The 15,151-nt window shown below is 46.9% G+C and overlaps 1 protein-coding gene across 1 annotated transcript; it reads right to left on the bottom strand.

Moving 5' to 3' along the window:
* Positions 1 to 3,867: 3,867 nt before the first annotated feature.
* LOC123042290 (agmatine coumaroyltransferase-2) lies at positions 3,868 to 5,397 on the bottom strand. The gene has a single exon (XM_044464770.1). The coding sequence runs from the start codon at positions 5,323 to 5,325 to the stop codon at positions 4,000 to 4,002; it is 1,326 nt and encodes a 441-aa protein (XP_044320705.1). The 5' UTR covers positions 5,326 to 5,397; the 3' UTR covers positions 3,868 to 3,999.
* Positions 5,398 to 15,151: the final 9,754 nt, after the last annotated feature.

The following is a 15,151-nucleotide window of genomic DNA, read 5'->3' as shown; positions in this document are numbered from 1 at the left end:
ATGCCATTTTTTGCGTTCTCGGAACAAGTAACAGCACCACTGACATGTGTTCAGCGCTTGCTGGGAGTTGGTGAGCAGAGGGATGGATCAAGTCGGGGGGGGGGGGGGGGGGGGGGAGGGGGGGGGGGTCCGGACGCCACGTTCAGACCTCAGCAGACACCGACCGGGAGAATATATATTAGCACTAGTGTATGGTAAACGCGTTCGAGTGTTTACAAGCTGCATGTGGAATGATAGAATTAATTGACTACGTAGCCGGTGGATAAGGTGAGACACGGGTGATGGAGGAAGCTGGAGTGGGTATATAAGTACTCCGGAAATTCGACCGGGAAATTCAATAGCGACGACCACGTATACTTGGGGGGTGTTTGGCTCAGGGACTTTTTAGTCCCAGAGACTAGAAAAAGTCCCTAAAAAGTCTCTAGGAACTAAACGAGAAGGACTTTTTCTACAAGGACTAAAAAAAGACTCTACTAGAGAGTCTTTTTTGATTAGTCCCTGGGATTAGAAAAAGTTTTAGGACTTCTGAACCAAACATCCTCTTGGTCGATCCATCTCCCGGGTCAGACTTGATGGAACTAGTAACCAATTTTTCTTTTTGCGAGGATAAATAGCTAACCAATTAATTGCTGCCATTAGAATTGCTATAACAATTTGTTACATTATCAGGACTTGGAGGTTGACGGAAGAACGTAAATAATTCACGAAGCCCAGGCGCCGTATACATGAGAGGGAGAAACGTGATTCCGATGGCTTTCTTTGGAGGTGTTTGTACTCCGTCTATAAAGAATTATAAGGACGTTTTAGATCACTGAGTACACAACCAAAGGTAACGAGACTGGTAATGGAATCAAGTAGTGGTGGGATCACGGGAGACGGTGTAACAAGTGCATTTGCTCTTCTGTTTGTTTCTTGCATGTAAAGGTATCAAGTTATAAAACTGTGTTTGGATGTGTGTGTAATCAGATCACATGACTGGATGAGTTCTGTAGATTGTATGTACAGAACAGACTCAACACATGATCTTGGCAAATGTTTTTTTCCGAAACGTATCTTGGCAAATGTGAATGAACAAGGACTTGGCGACCAACGATAGCAATAAACATATCATGGAAAAAAGGGATCTTGCTGGTTTGTGAGGATCGTAGAGGAGTCTAGGCAGAGGGACAAGAGGGGGTCGTCCTCGGACCCGTCGGCGTCGAGGGGGCTCCTCGCCGAGATGCAAGCCAATGAGCGAGCTCCGGCGGCTTCGACTAGGCAGAGGGGATTGTGTGAAGGCGAACGAGATCGGGGCAGCTTGAAGGGTGATTCTGTACGAGGAGGATAGGATCGTGGGGAGATGGAGAGGATGGTGGGAGTCAATTACAGCGCTTTACCAATTACGGTGCTGTGAGACCATATCCGACGAACATGTTTTGGGATACCACTGTAATTGGTTGACGCACGAAAATCACCGAACCAAACACCTTAATTTCACTGGTTCGCTTCATCGGATATGGTCTCACAGCATATGCCGTTAGCACATCTTTGGATCACGTTTCCGTGCGCTGTCACAGAACGGGGATTTGAACAAGTCCTGGTCCAATCAGGACTATCTTTCCCCAATAGGACCCGGCGTAGAAAAAAGGCCTAGGCCAGGAGTTAACTTAATGACGCTCTCATAAACAGAAAAAGTGAAAGAACAATGTGCAAGGTAAATGGTGCTGAAGGATCAGCTTACAAGACATCAAACAAAACAAGCAATCTAAAAAATATACACAAGAAGCGACGCCTGAACGTCATAGTCCTCAGCCACCAAGCAAAACACCAATGGAGTGAAGGTAGGCAATGAACATATCTATAGAGATACTAAGCTCCCATGATTTGCACCGTTGTGGTGCTTTGGGGTTGTGGGTCGCCAAGGGCCCCGCATGTAAGGTTATGTACTACGTATTTAGTTTTATTTCTTATTCTCTTTTTTTTTACATTCTTATTCATGAGAAAATGTGTGAGCGTTAAAACATTTTTTGAAAATTTTAACATTTTGTTCAGCTTCATTATTATTTATTAAATTCGTGGATATTTTAAAATTCACGATCATTTTTAGTGTTTGTGAACATTTTAATTTGAAACCTTATTTACTTTTTGAATATTTTTTGAAATTCAAGAACTTTTTTCTAAAATAAATGATTTTTAAATTTTCAACAATTTTAAATCCTTGAAAATCTTTTAGTTAAACTAACACTTCCAAATAAAGAAAGATAACCAATTGTTACAGAGCTGGCGGTAGGACGAGCGGAAAAAGAAGCTAAGCAACCGAGAGCTTCATGGGGCGGCCCATATGCAAGTGCTATAGCACCAATTCCACGGTTTTCGCGTGGTATAGGAGCTCCCAAGAGGCCCAAACACCACCAGCGACTGATATCGAGGTCGAAACTGGTAAATACATCATAATCACACATCAAACAACTTCACTCTCCTTTCGGAACAAATATTGTCTCCAGAGGCAACCTGACATGAGATATACGAACGAAAAAATACACCACCAAAACATAACTAAAACACAAGCCAACAAGGATAAAATCCAAACAAAACAACCGGTCACAATGATCTACCAGATATAAAAGAGTTAATCATGGGTGTGAAGAATGACGCTGCGAAGCACGCGTTAGCCTCTAATATTGAGCAATGCGCAAGAGGGAAATCATGCAATTGTCTTGCACAATATGGTCGGATCGAGTCAAAATTAATCCCGTCTTCACCGACGAAAAGGGCTTACCTGCCCCTCGCCATAGTTTGGAGGGCGCCACACCGTCGGTCGGTAGAATTGCTCACCCCTGAGCTTGAACAGTAGCAACCAACAACTGTCCAAGAACAAAACACCAACACAACCACCAATCCAAGACGAGCTCGTCATAGGATCAACAGTGGCACTTCCGAACGAGCGGTTGCATAGGAGGGATGCTGTTAAGCATAGCTCCAAGCCACCACCATATATTCGCCGCCGGTAACTAAGCATACTCCCAGCCCCATTTTCACGCTTCTAAGAAGGGGACAACGCAAGAGCGTTGTCGCCACCAAATCCGGAAACGATTGGGGTTTCACCTGGGAACCCATGGGAGGAGGGAAGGGTCCAAATAAGCACAAACATCATAAACATGAGACTTATCTTGGTGCATTGAGCAATAAGTTAAATCATGCATCTTCTCATTTTGACCGAAGATTGACATAGCGTGTCATCCATATTAATTTTGTTTTTCTGAAAACAGCATCATTAAGCACCTACAGACCTATTCAACTTCATGTGTCTAGTAACAAGTCAAACTTAATCCCAAGAAAATTCGAGCTATTGAACACATGGATAATTTTTTTCTCTCGAATACGCACGAAAACACACGAACAAGATTTTGTGTTGGCAACTCAGCATCCTCACAAAACTGAAAGCACCCTACACACCTCGCAAAGAAAAAGCACCCAACACAATCTCTGGTGTATGCCACATTTTCATGGCCACTGCTATGTTGCACCGCATAACATTACTTGTTGTATTTTATTCAGTTATCTAGCGACAACTTACCAGAGAGACAAACACATTAAATTTGTCCATACTTCTAACCCATACTCCTTTACCACAGTACCACACGTAGTGCATGCATACACGCACGCATGCAACACATATGTATATGTGGCACTGCAGATACATTTCAAAACAACCATACTTTGACAAGACAAGTACTCCCTCCGTTCCTCAATATAAGGTGTATTATTTTTCCAAAAAGTCCAACTTCTGTAAGTTTGACCAAGTTTATAGACAAAAATATCAATATCTAGAATACCAAATCATTATCACTAGATTCATCATGAACATTTTTTTTTACATTTTATATATTTAGTATTATAAATCTTTATATATTTTGCTGTAAAGTTGGTCAAACATAGACAACAGTTGACTTTTTAAAAAACTAATACACCTTATATTTAAGAACCGAGGGAGTATTAATTAACTCCAACGATGCAAATCTACTCGAGGTTGTAGCAGCAGTTCTTGAAGGCGTCCATGTCGCGGCTGAAGAGGGGCACGTAGGCGTCCACGCTCCCGTCGCCGGCGAAAGACGGCAGCAGGATGAGCAGGCCCTCCACCGGCAGGTAGCTTGGCATGAAGAAGAATGGCTGCCCGCCGCCGAAGTCGAGGTCGTAGAACGGGATCCGCAGCCAGCTGTCAACCTCGATGTTGGGGCTCAGCATCATCTCCGCCGCATCGGCCGTCGCCACCAGCCGCTCCTTCTGCACCGCCTCGGAGCTGGCGAAGTCGATGAACGACTCGAAGTAGCCGCCGTTGATCCGGGCCACCTCCCGGTTGATGAGCTCCACCGCGTGCTGCAGCGGCCTCGTCACGAGCTCCTGCGCCGTGGCGGTGGGCCGCGCCCAGAGGACAACGTTGCCGGTGTAGCCGTCCGGCACCTGCGGGCTCATCCGCGCTCGGCCGTCCACGGCGATCGCCACGCTCGTGGAGACGCTCCCGTCGAGTCCGCGCGCCTTTGTGACGCACCGCCAGAGGTGCGCCACCAAGCACCGCAGTGTGCTGTACGGCCGGTGCGCTCCCACCAACGCCCTCGACTTGAGCTTGGAGATGAACTCCAGGCTGAGGTGCACCTTGTTTACCACCACCACGTCGCCGTCCCTGATGTGGCGTTCGTCGTCGTTTTCGTCGGCCTCCTTGTAGGGCTTGAACTCCACGCCGCGGTGCTCGTACTCAACCTGAGGCGGATCGCGTGGTTTAAAGAAGGAGGGGCGGTCGTGCACCGGGACAGGATCGACGGCGACGCCGCGGGTGGCCTGGCTCCACGCTAGGAAGAAGTTGCTGGTGGCCCGGCCGTCGGACACGAGGTGCTGCGCGGTGAACCCCACGACGATGGACCCGCACGCGAAGCGCGTGACCTGGATGAGCATCAGCTCCTCGGGCCCGTCGTCGCCGCTCGGGTGCAAGCTCAGCACCTCTGGCGTGGGCTTCATCGGCATGACACTGTCCAGCGCCACGTCGGACGTCGCCTCCACGAACCGCGCGCCGGAGTCGGAGAGCAGGATCGCGCGGTCGCCGCTGGCCGCGTCGACGCCCAGCCTACCGGCCCACTCGCGGTAGTCCACCAGCGCCCTGGCCAGCCCGGCCTCGAGGACAGCGTTGGGCGGCGCTGGCGGACGGAAGGCGTAGATGACGGAGATGTACGCGTCGAAGTTGGCCTTGTCGAGCACGGTGAGCGGGACGACGTCGGCCGTGCTGCCCGGAGGTACACCACAGGCGCCGTAGTCGGGCTTGACGGGCCTGGAGGAGAGCACGGTGATCTTCATGGCGACAAGTGCAAGGTGACGTACAAAGAAAACAAAAACCTTGTAGTATCACTGTATGTCTATGAGCGTGCGGCGCAGTGAGCTGTTAGCTAAAATCATCCAGTGATATGTATATATAGATAGCTAGCCAGAGATTGTTAATGCACGAGAAGAGATCAAACGAGGGTAGGTGAACGCTACGGCTGAATATGTCAGCTGAATATGATTCTCTAATAATTATCTTCTGGGCGAAAGTTATGATTTCTCTAATAATTATCTTCTGGGTGCCGGTCAGTCGTCGACGTGGACGTGTACTGCTCTCACGAGCGCCATATCTGCGGCTCTTCATGCATGCACATGCATGTGTGGTACACTAGCTACTGTACTGCTCCAACAAATGCAACGACACGGTCGAGCAGACCACCCACATCACACTGGCTAGCAGCTCCTCCATGCACTGTAGCCGGTTGACAGTGCCGCTTGGGTTCAACGGTGGTACCTGTGGCGGTGTGGTGTTTCAACGCTGGGAGTTGGTGAGCAGCGGGAAAATCGAGCCGCCACGTTCGGACGGATAGGTTTGGGCTGAACGGATATACTCCTACATACGGATATAGTTGCGTCGTTGTTCTGGAAAATATCCTTCTTTCGTAGTATAAAAGTAAAGGTGGTATTCCTGTCGGTTCCTCGAAAAAAACGGTTACGTCGGTGTGCGGTTGATGTAACTCCAGCAAGCGGCTAATGATCGAGTGGCTCAGCTCCTAGCACAATTCGTACTCGTACTGATCGTGCGTGTGGGACGTGGAAAATGGAGCAAGAGGAAGCATGGTATGCTGTCGACAGCCGCAAATTCGATGTGCATGTTACCCGATCGAGCGACCCCGGCTGGGTCAAATTTTCCCAAGCTTGTATAGATCGTGGTCAGATACTTAGACTAAGACAAGCTTGGACTAAATGGTACTACTACTATTTGTCTACAGATAAGTCTTCCTAAAGAAAAGTCTACAGATAAGCCATGCATTCATCCCGAAAATAGTTGTCATCAAAATAATAAAAAAATCTATTTAAAACTAAAATACGTCTAGATACATCCCCTTTTATTCATTTTGATGACAAGTATTTCCGAACGAACGAAGTACTAGTTTGTGGTTGTACGTGCAGCACACAGTTATCTTGAAGTAAATATCATAGGCATTATCGGTCATTTTTGTCGCCTTCTGAATCTCCAATCTAAATGTGCAGCTTAAGTGTGAGTCTCAAAATAACTAAATAAGTATGGGAGCTGAGCCTAGCTAGTTGGCATCCAAGGTGCTGTTGAGCCCACCTGTGTTGTCTGAGCAATCCAGCAACCAGGGAGGCAAACCTCAGAGGCTCAGACGACGCAGGTGTCTCAGACGATGTAGGCATGGGCGGATCTGGGTCCCAGGCAGCCCAGAAAATGGCCTGGGGCGTGTGAAATTTCCCAGCCTATATATGTAGAGAGAAAAACTAGACTGGGGCGCAGCCCACTTCCTACCCCTCTTGCTGGGCCATTGAAGAAAACACTGGCCTGGGGCGCAGCCCACTTCAAATAATAAAAAAAGTGAATGAGAACAAGACACAAGAGCATGAGAGAATCTCCAGCCGCGCCCCAGAACGGTCTCCCCAGGCGATTTTTTTGCGCCGGCGCCGAAAAAACGGCCCAGTCGCACTCCAGGAGCCCGTTTTTCGCCGGCTTGGGCCGAAATCAGCGCCGGCAGACCAAGGCCGAACCCGGCGCGCTGGGGGGTATTCCTGTCGGTTCCTCAAAAAAAAAACGGTTACGTCCGGTGGTGGGACGAACCGGGACCAATGGGCCTCGCTCCTGGCCCACCACCATTGGTCCCAGTTGGTGCCACGAACCGGGACCAAAGGCTGCCCTTTAGTCCCGGTTCATGCCACCAACCGGGACCAATTAGGTGCCTATATATACCCCCTCGCGTAAGAGCAGAGCACACTGCTCTGTTTTTTCTGGCCGCCAAGGGGGAGAGGGCTTGGTGGTACTCTAGCTCACCTCCTATGCACACAAGGTGTTCGATGGAATGCCCGAGCCACACTACTTAAGCTTTCTCCTCTCCAAGCTCGACCTCCAAGCTCCATTTTCCTCAATATTTGTCTAGGTTTAGCGGTCCGTCGCGCCTCGTACCCGTCTTCATCGTCGTCGATCACCCGCGCCGATCTCATCGCCGGCACCACCATGGTGAGCCTCTTGTTCTTATCTTCTTTCTGAAAGGAAAAATATTCTTACTTGTATGTTTAGATAGATACTTGTATTATTTTCTTACTTTTATTATTGCATCTTATATAGTGCGATGGTTTTGGTATCCGCCCCCGTCGGCCCTCGTCCTATCTATGATTCGGATGTGGTATATATTATCTTTTCATAACTATTGGTTCATTTATTGTTTATGAAAATTATGCCGACCAACTTGACATAGATTTTATTTATCTAGGAGGTTGTTGAACCGGAAATTCCAACCGACCCTATTGTCGAGAGGTTAAATTTAGTTAAAGAAGAAAACAATTTCTTGAAGGAAAAAATAAGAAAAATTGAGGAGGAGAAGATGATATTGGAGTTGCATGTTGCGGATGTCGTCGATGATCACAAGATCAAGATGGATGCAATGCACTTGAAGATTAGAAAGATTAGAAAATATGCCATTCATACCGAGGCTTGGTATCATTATGCCGTTGGATCATTTGTTACCTTGGTTGCGATTATGATCGCATTTGTTTTCCCATTGAAATGTTTTATATAGTTTCAATGTATGGTTTAATTAATTTAGATGCTCTGCAGAGCTTTATGTTGTTCTGTAATGATTTTCGCTTGAAGATGAGAACTATGTATGTGTTGGAAATATGCCCTAGAGTCAATAATAAATTAGTTATTATTATTATATTTCCTTGTTCATGATAATCGTTTATTATCCACGCTATAATTGTATTGATAGGAAACTCAGATACATGTGTGGGTACATAGACAACACCATGTTCCTAGTAAGCCTCTAGTTGACTAGCTCATTGATCAATAGATGGTTACGGTTTTCTGACCATGGACATTGGATGTCGTTGATAACAGGATAACATCATTAGGAGAATGATGTGATGGACAAGACCCAATCCTAAGCCTAGCACAAAGATCGTGTAGTTCGTATGCTAAAGCTTTTCTAATGTCAGTATCATTTTCTTAGACCATGAGATTGTGCAACTCCCGGATACCGTAGGAATGCTTTGGGTGTACCAAACGTCACAACTTAACTGGGTGGCTATAAAGGTGCACTACGAGTATCTCCGAAAGTGTCTATTGGGTTGGCACGAATCGAGACTGGGATTTGTCACTCCGTGTAACGGAGAGGTATCTCTAGGCTCACTCGGTAGTACATCATCATAATGTGCACAATGTGACCAAGGGGTTGATCACGGGATGATGTGTTATGGAACGAGTAAAGAGACTTGCCGGTAACGAGATTGAACAAGGTATCGGCATACCGACGATCGAATCTCGGGCAAGTACAATACCGCTAGACAAAGGGAATTGAATACGGGATTGATTGAATCCTCGACATCGTGGTTCATCCGATGAGATTATCGTGGAACATGTGGGAGCCAACATGGGTATCCAGATCCCGCTGTCGGTTATTGACCGGAGAATGTCTCGGTCATGTCTGGATGGTTCCCGAACCCGTAGGGTCTATACACTTAAGGTTCGATGACGCTAGGGTTATAGGGAATAGATATACGTGGTTACCGAATATTGTTAGGAGTCCCGGATGAGATCCCGGACATCACGAGGAGTTCCGAAATGGTCCGGAGGTAAAGATTTATATATGGGAAGTCCTGTTTTGGTCACCGGAAAAGTTTCGGGTGTTATCGGTAACGTACCGGGACCACCGGGAGGGTCCCGGGGGTCCACCAAGTGGGACCACCGGCCCCGGAGGGCTGCATGGGCCAAGTGTGGGAGGGGACCAGCCCCAGGTGGGCTAGTGCGCCCCCCACAAGGGCCCAAGGTGCCTAGAGTTTGTGGAGGGGGCGCCACCACCTTGCTTGGGGGGCAAGTTTCCCCCTCTCCCCCCCTTGGCCGCCACCCTAGATGGGTTTGGGGCTGCCGCACCCCTTAGGGTGGGAACCCTAGAGGGGGCGCACCCCCTCCCTCTCCCCTATATATACTTGAGGTTTTGGGGCTGCCATACACAAGAGTTTCCACCTCTCCCTGGCGCAGCCCTACCTCTCTTTCTCCTCATCTCCCGCGGTGCTTGGCGAAGCCCTGCAGGATTGCCACGCTCCTCCACCACCACCATGCCGTTGTGCTGCTGCTGGACGGAGTCTTCCTCAACCTCTTCCTCTCTCCTTGTTGGATCAAGGCATGGGAGACGTCACCGGGTTGTACGTGTGTTGAACGCGGAGGTGCCGTCCGTTCGGCACTAGGATCTCCCGTGATTTGGATCACGACGAGTACGACTCCTTCAACCCCGTTTTCTTGAACGCTTCCGCTTAGCAATCTACAAGGGTATGTAGATGCACTCCCCTCTCTCTCGTTGCTAGTCTCTCCATAGATAGATCTTGGTGACTCGTATGAAAATTTTGAATTTCTGCTACGTTCCCCAACAGTGGCATCATGAGCTAGGTCTATTGCGTAGGTTCTATGCACGAGTAGAACACAAGTTGTTGTGGGCATTGATTTTGTTCAATATGCTTACCGTTACTAGTCCTATCTTGTTTTGACAGTATTGTGGGATGAAGCAGCCCGGACCGACCTTACACGTACACTTACGTGAGACAGGTTCCACCGACTGACATGCACTTGTTGCATAAGGTGGCTAGCGGGTGCCAGTCTCTCCCACTTTAGTCCGATCGGATTCGATGAAAAGGGTCCTTATGAAGGGTAAATAGCAATTGGCATATCACGTTGTGGCTTTTGCGTAGGTAAGAAACGTTCTTGCTAGAAACCCATAGCAGCCACGTAAAACATGCAAACAACAATTAGAGGACGTCTAACTTGTTTTTGCAGGGTATGCTATGTGATGTGATGTGGCCAAAAAGAATGTGATGAATGATATGTGATGTATGAGATTGATCATGTTCTTGTAATAGGAATCATGACTTGCATGTCAATGAGTATGACAACCGGTAGGAGCCATAGGAGTTATCTTTATTTATTGTATGACCTGCGTGTCACTGAATAACGCCATGTAATTACTTTACTTCATTGCTAAACCGTTAGCCATAGTAGTAGAAGTAATAGTTGGCGAGACAACATCATGGAGACACGATGATGGAGATCATGATGATGGAGATCATGGTGTCATGCCGGTGACGATGATGATCATGGAGCCCCGAAGATGGAGATCAGAAGGAGCAAAATGATATTGGCCATATCATGCCAATTTTTAATTGCATGTGATGTTTATCATGTTTATGCATCTTATTTGCTTAGAGCGACGGTAGTAAATAAGATGATCCCCCATAATAATTTTAAGAAAGTGTTCCCCCTAACTGTGCACCGTTGCGAAAGTTCGTTGTTTCGAAGCACCACGTGATGATCGGGTGTGATAGATTCTAACATTCACATACAACGGGTGTAAGCCAGATTTACACACGTGAAACACTTAGGTTGACTTGACGAGCCTAGCATGTACAAACATGGCCTCTGAACACAAGAGACCAAAAGGTCGAACACGAGTCGTATAGTGGATACGATCAACATGAAGATGTTCACCGATAATGACTAGTCCGTCTCACATGATGATCGGACACGGCCTAGTTAACTCGGATCATGTATCACTTAGATGACTAGAGGGATGTCTATATGAGTGGGAGTTCATTAGATGAACTTTATCCTGAACATAGTCAAAAGGTCTTTGCAAATTATGTCGTAGCTCGCGTTTTAGTTCTACTGTTTTAGATATGTTCCTAGAGAAAATTTAGTTGAGAGTTGATAGTAGCAATTATGCGGACTGGGTCCGTAAACCGAGGATTGTCCTCATTGCTGCATAGAAGGCTTATGTCCTTAATGCACCACTCGGTGTGCCGAACCTCGAACGTCGTCTGTGGATGTTGCGAACATCTGACATACACGTTTTGATGACTACGTGATAGTTTAGTAATGTTAAACGGTTTAGAACTGTGGCGCCGAAGACGTTTTTGAAACGTCGCGGAACATATCAGATGTTCCAAGGGCTGAAATTGGGATTTCAGGCTAGTGCCCACGTCAAGAGGTATGAGACCTCTGACCAGTTTCTTAGCCTACAAACTAAGGGAGAAAAGCTCAATCGTTGAGCATGTGCTCAGATTGTCTGAGTACTACAATCACTTGAATCGAGTGGGAGTTAATCTTCCGGATGAGATAGTGATGTTTCTACAAAGTCATTGCCACCAAGCTGCTAGAGCTTCGTGATGAACTATAACATATCAGGGATAGATATGGTGATCCTTGAAATATTCGCGATGTTTGACGCCGCGAAAGTAGAAGTCAAGAAGGAGCATCAATTGTTGATGGTTAGTGAAACCACTAGTTTCAAGAAGGGCAAGGAGGGATACTTCATGAAATGGCAAATCAGTTGCTGCTCTAGTGAAGAAACTCAAGGTTGAACCCAAACCCGAGACTAAGTGCTTCTGTAATGAGGGAACGGTCACTAAAGCATAACTACCCTAGATACTTGGTAGATGAGAAGGCTGGCAGGGTTGACAGAAGTATATTGGATATACATTATATTAAATGTGTACTTTACTTGTACTCCTAGTAGCACCAGGGTATTAGATACCGGTTCGGTTGCTAAGTGTTGGTAACTTGAAATAAAAGCTGCGGAATAAACGGAGACTAACTAAAGGTGAGATGACGATGTGTGTTGGAAGTGTTTCCAAGGTTGATGTGATCAAGCATCGCCTGCTCCCTCTACCATCAAGATTGGTGTTAAACCTAAATAATTGTTATTTGGTGTTTGCGTTGAGCATAGACATGATTGGATTGTGTCTATCGCAATACGGTTATTCATTTAAGGAGAATAATAGTTACTCTATTTATTTGAATAATACCTTCAATTGTCTTGCACCTAAAAGAATGGTTTATTGAATCTCGATCGTAGTAATACACATGTTCATGCCAAAATATATAAGATAGTAATGATAGTACCACCTGCTTGTGGCACTGCCATGTAAGTCATATTGGTATAAAACGCATGAAGAAGCTCCATGTTGATGGACTCACTCGTTTTTTGAAAAGTTTGAGACATGCGAACCATGTCTATTGGTATGTACGCATGGAGAAACTCCATGCAGATGGATCGTTTGGACTCACTTGATTTTGAATCACTTGAGACATGCAAATCATACCACATCGGCAAGATGACTGAAAAGCCTCGTTTTCAGTAAGATGGAACAAGAAAGCAACTTGTTGGAAGTAATACATTCTGATGTGTGCAGTCCAATAAGTGCTGAGGCACGCAGTGTGTCGTGGATTTGTCACGGCAGATGTCCTAGCGAAAGGACTTAGTCGTGGAGCCATCGCTACGAGTTTACTTGAAGGGGTTAAAGCGGACAAAAAGACACGAGGGTTTTATACTAGTTCGGCCCCTTCGATGAAGGTAAAAGCCTACGTCTAGTTGTGATGGAATTGATATGATCTCGATGGCTAGGGAGCAAACAAGCTTCGCCTAGGCTCGAGTTGTGGTTGTCTGTCCTGAACCGCCACCGGGTCGTCCCCTTATATACATGGGTGACGCCCGTCGGTCCATAGAGTCCTAACCGGTTCATACTCGTATTCCGGTTGGTATCTCTCTATTCCTTACTTACAATACAAGTCATACATCAGGCCGGTTTACGGCTACATGTTCTAACCGACTACAGGCCTTGGGCCTTCATCTGTTTACGCCACTAATGAAGTTAACCTGGCCCAAGTAGGCCGGTTTACGCCTAGTGGTAATATCCCCAACATTAGGCCCCAGATTGATTTGAACTGGTTCATGTCAATCCTTCACACCATCTTGCGTCTTGGATATCTTCTGTTAATTGGCAAATCTCCATGTCATCATCATTTTTGGTTGCTGTAAACCGGCATGACGTCATCAGTTTTGGTTACTGTAAACCGGCATGACGTCATTATGAAATTCATAACGCCCTTTTAATGACAGCTCCTGGATTCGCGCGTTTGACCTAGCTCGGTTGCCTTATAAATAAGACCGAAGGGTCATTTCCTTTCTCTTCCCCTTCGTCCCTTCTTCTTTTTCTTCCTCACGTCACCGGCTTTGGAGCTCCGCCACCACCGTCGACCTCTGCCTCGTCTCGGGCCGCTGCATCAACCTGAACGTACCAGAGTGTTGCGGCGTCTTTCCGCATCTTCTCCGTTCCCGGTAAGTTCTCTCTCCTTCTTAACCTAGATCTGTTCTTAGGGTTCCATGTTCTTGCTATGTTCATTGCGCGTTCATAGCTGTTCTCTGACCTTGAATGCATCTGTGAACTCTTGCTGTGCTTAGTAGCGATCCCTTTAGCATCCGCTTGCTATTTCTCATCCAAGCTCATAGATCTCCCGCACATATCCGCTCAATGGTTCACTTCTGTTTCCGCCTTAGTCTTCGAAATATTTCTTGTTTTTGTGAGCTTGCTGTAGATCCGCGGCTGTAACACGATTTTGTGAAATTTGTTTCTGCATAACTAGTTATCCATAGTTTCAATTGCTTCCGATGCTTAGGCCAGGCGGTTTAACTTCACTATAGAGAAAAAATTGCTAAACCGGTATATATGCCATTAGTCCCCTGGTTGAACCGCCAGAATCCATCTGATGCCGCGTTGTAGAAGACCGGTTTATGGGTACTGCCTCCGGTTTACCGTAATTAGATCAACACCTTTTTATCCGGCATGTCCTTGAACCGGATCACCTATTTCTTGTAGATCTCGTCATGGCCAAACAAGTGTACGAGTGCAACTGGGTTCCCTCCCGTGTCACAGAATCACAGCTGGATGATCTAGTCCTGATCGGCGCTTTGGATAGCAAAGATACGATTCACTGGAGGGTTCCTGGAGATGAATGTCCTCCCATGCCCCAGGAAGGAGAGATCGTGGTCTTCGCAGATCACATGGCCCGGGGCTTCAAACCGCCCGGCTCTAAATTTGATCGGGATGTGTTAGCCAACTTTCAACTCCGTCCACAGGATACTGGCCCCAACTCCGTCACCAATCTATGTCACTTTCAAGTACTTTCTGAGGCATACCTTCAAGAGGAGCCTTCAGTCGAGTTATTTAGAGATCTCTTTCATCTAAACCACCGTACTGAATTCACCGACGGCCCTAATACCGAATTGGGCGGTATGGCCATTCAGAAGAGGAAGGAAATCACCTATCCCCACGTCAAACTCCATACTCACCCCAAGGAGTGGAACGCAACTTGGTTTTATTGCAAGGATACCTCCCCTGACAATGAAAATCCCTTGCCTGGCTTCCGTCCGGAACGGCTCAGCAACACTCACCCTTTTCCACAAAGGCTAAGCACCAAGGAGAGAATTAAATATGCCCCTCAACTGTCCAAGCTCCGGGCCTTCATGGCCAATGGTTTAACAGGAATAGACCTTGCACGCTGCTGGATATCATGGAGCATTCTGCCTCTAAGCCGGCGCCCTGGTTTGATGTGCGAATATACTGGCAGTGTCGATGACCCACTCCGACATATCAAAATATAGGTCTCCGACGACGAAGTCACAGAATCTGTAAAGAAGATGTTGAATGAACCGGAGCACCTCTGTGCTCAAACCGGTCTGCTTCCTTACTGCACCACCAACGAACCGCCAGCGGTAAGATTTTACTTGCTTTATTATTGAACCTGTTACTGCTTTATCTGTCTGAC

Source organism: Triticum aestivum, chromosome 2B (genome assembly GCF_018294505.1).
Source record: "Triticum aestivum cultivar Chinese Spring chromosome 2B, IWGSC CS RefSeq v2.1, whole genome shotgun sequence".
In the NCBI taxonomy this organism is placed as follows: Eukaryota; Viridiplantae; Streptophyta; class Magnoliopsida; order Poales; family Poaceae; genus Triticum; species Triticum aestivum.
Note: the sequence above shows the minus strand (reverse complement) of the source record. Positions and strands in the feature narration are given on the sequence as shown.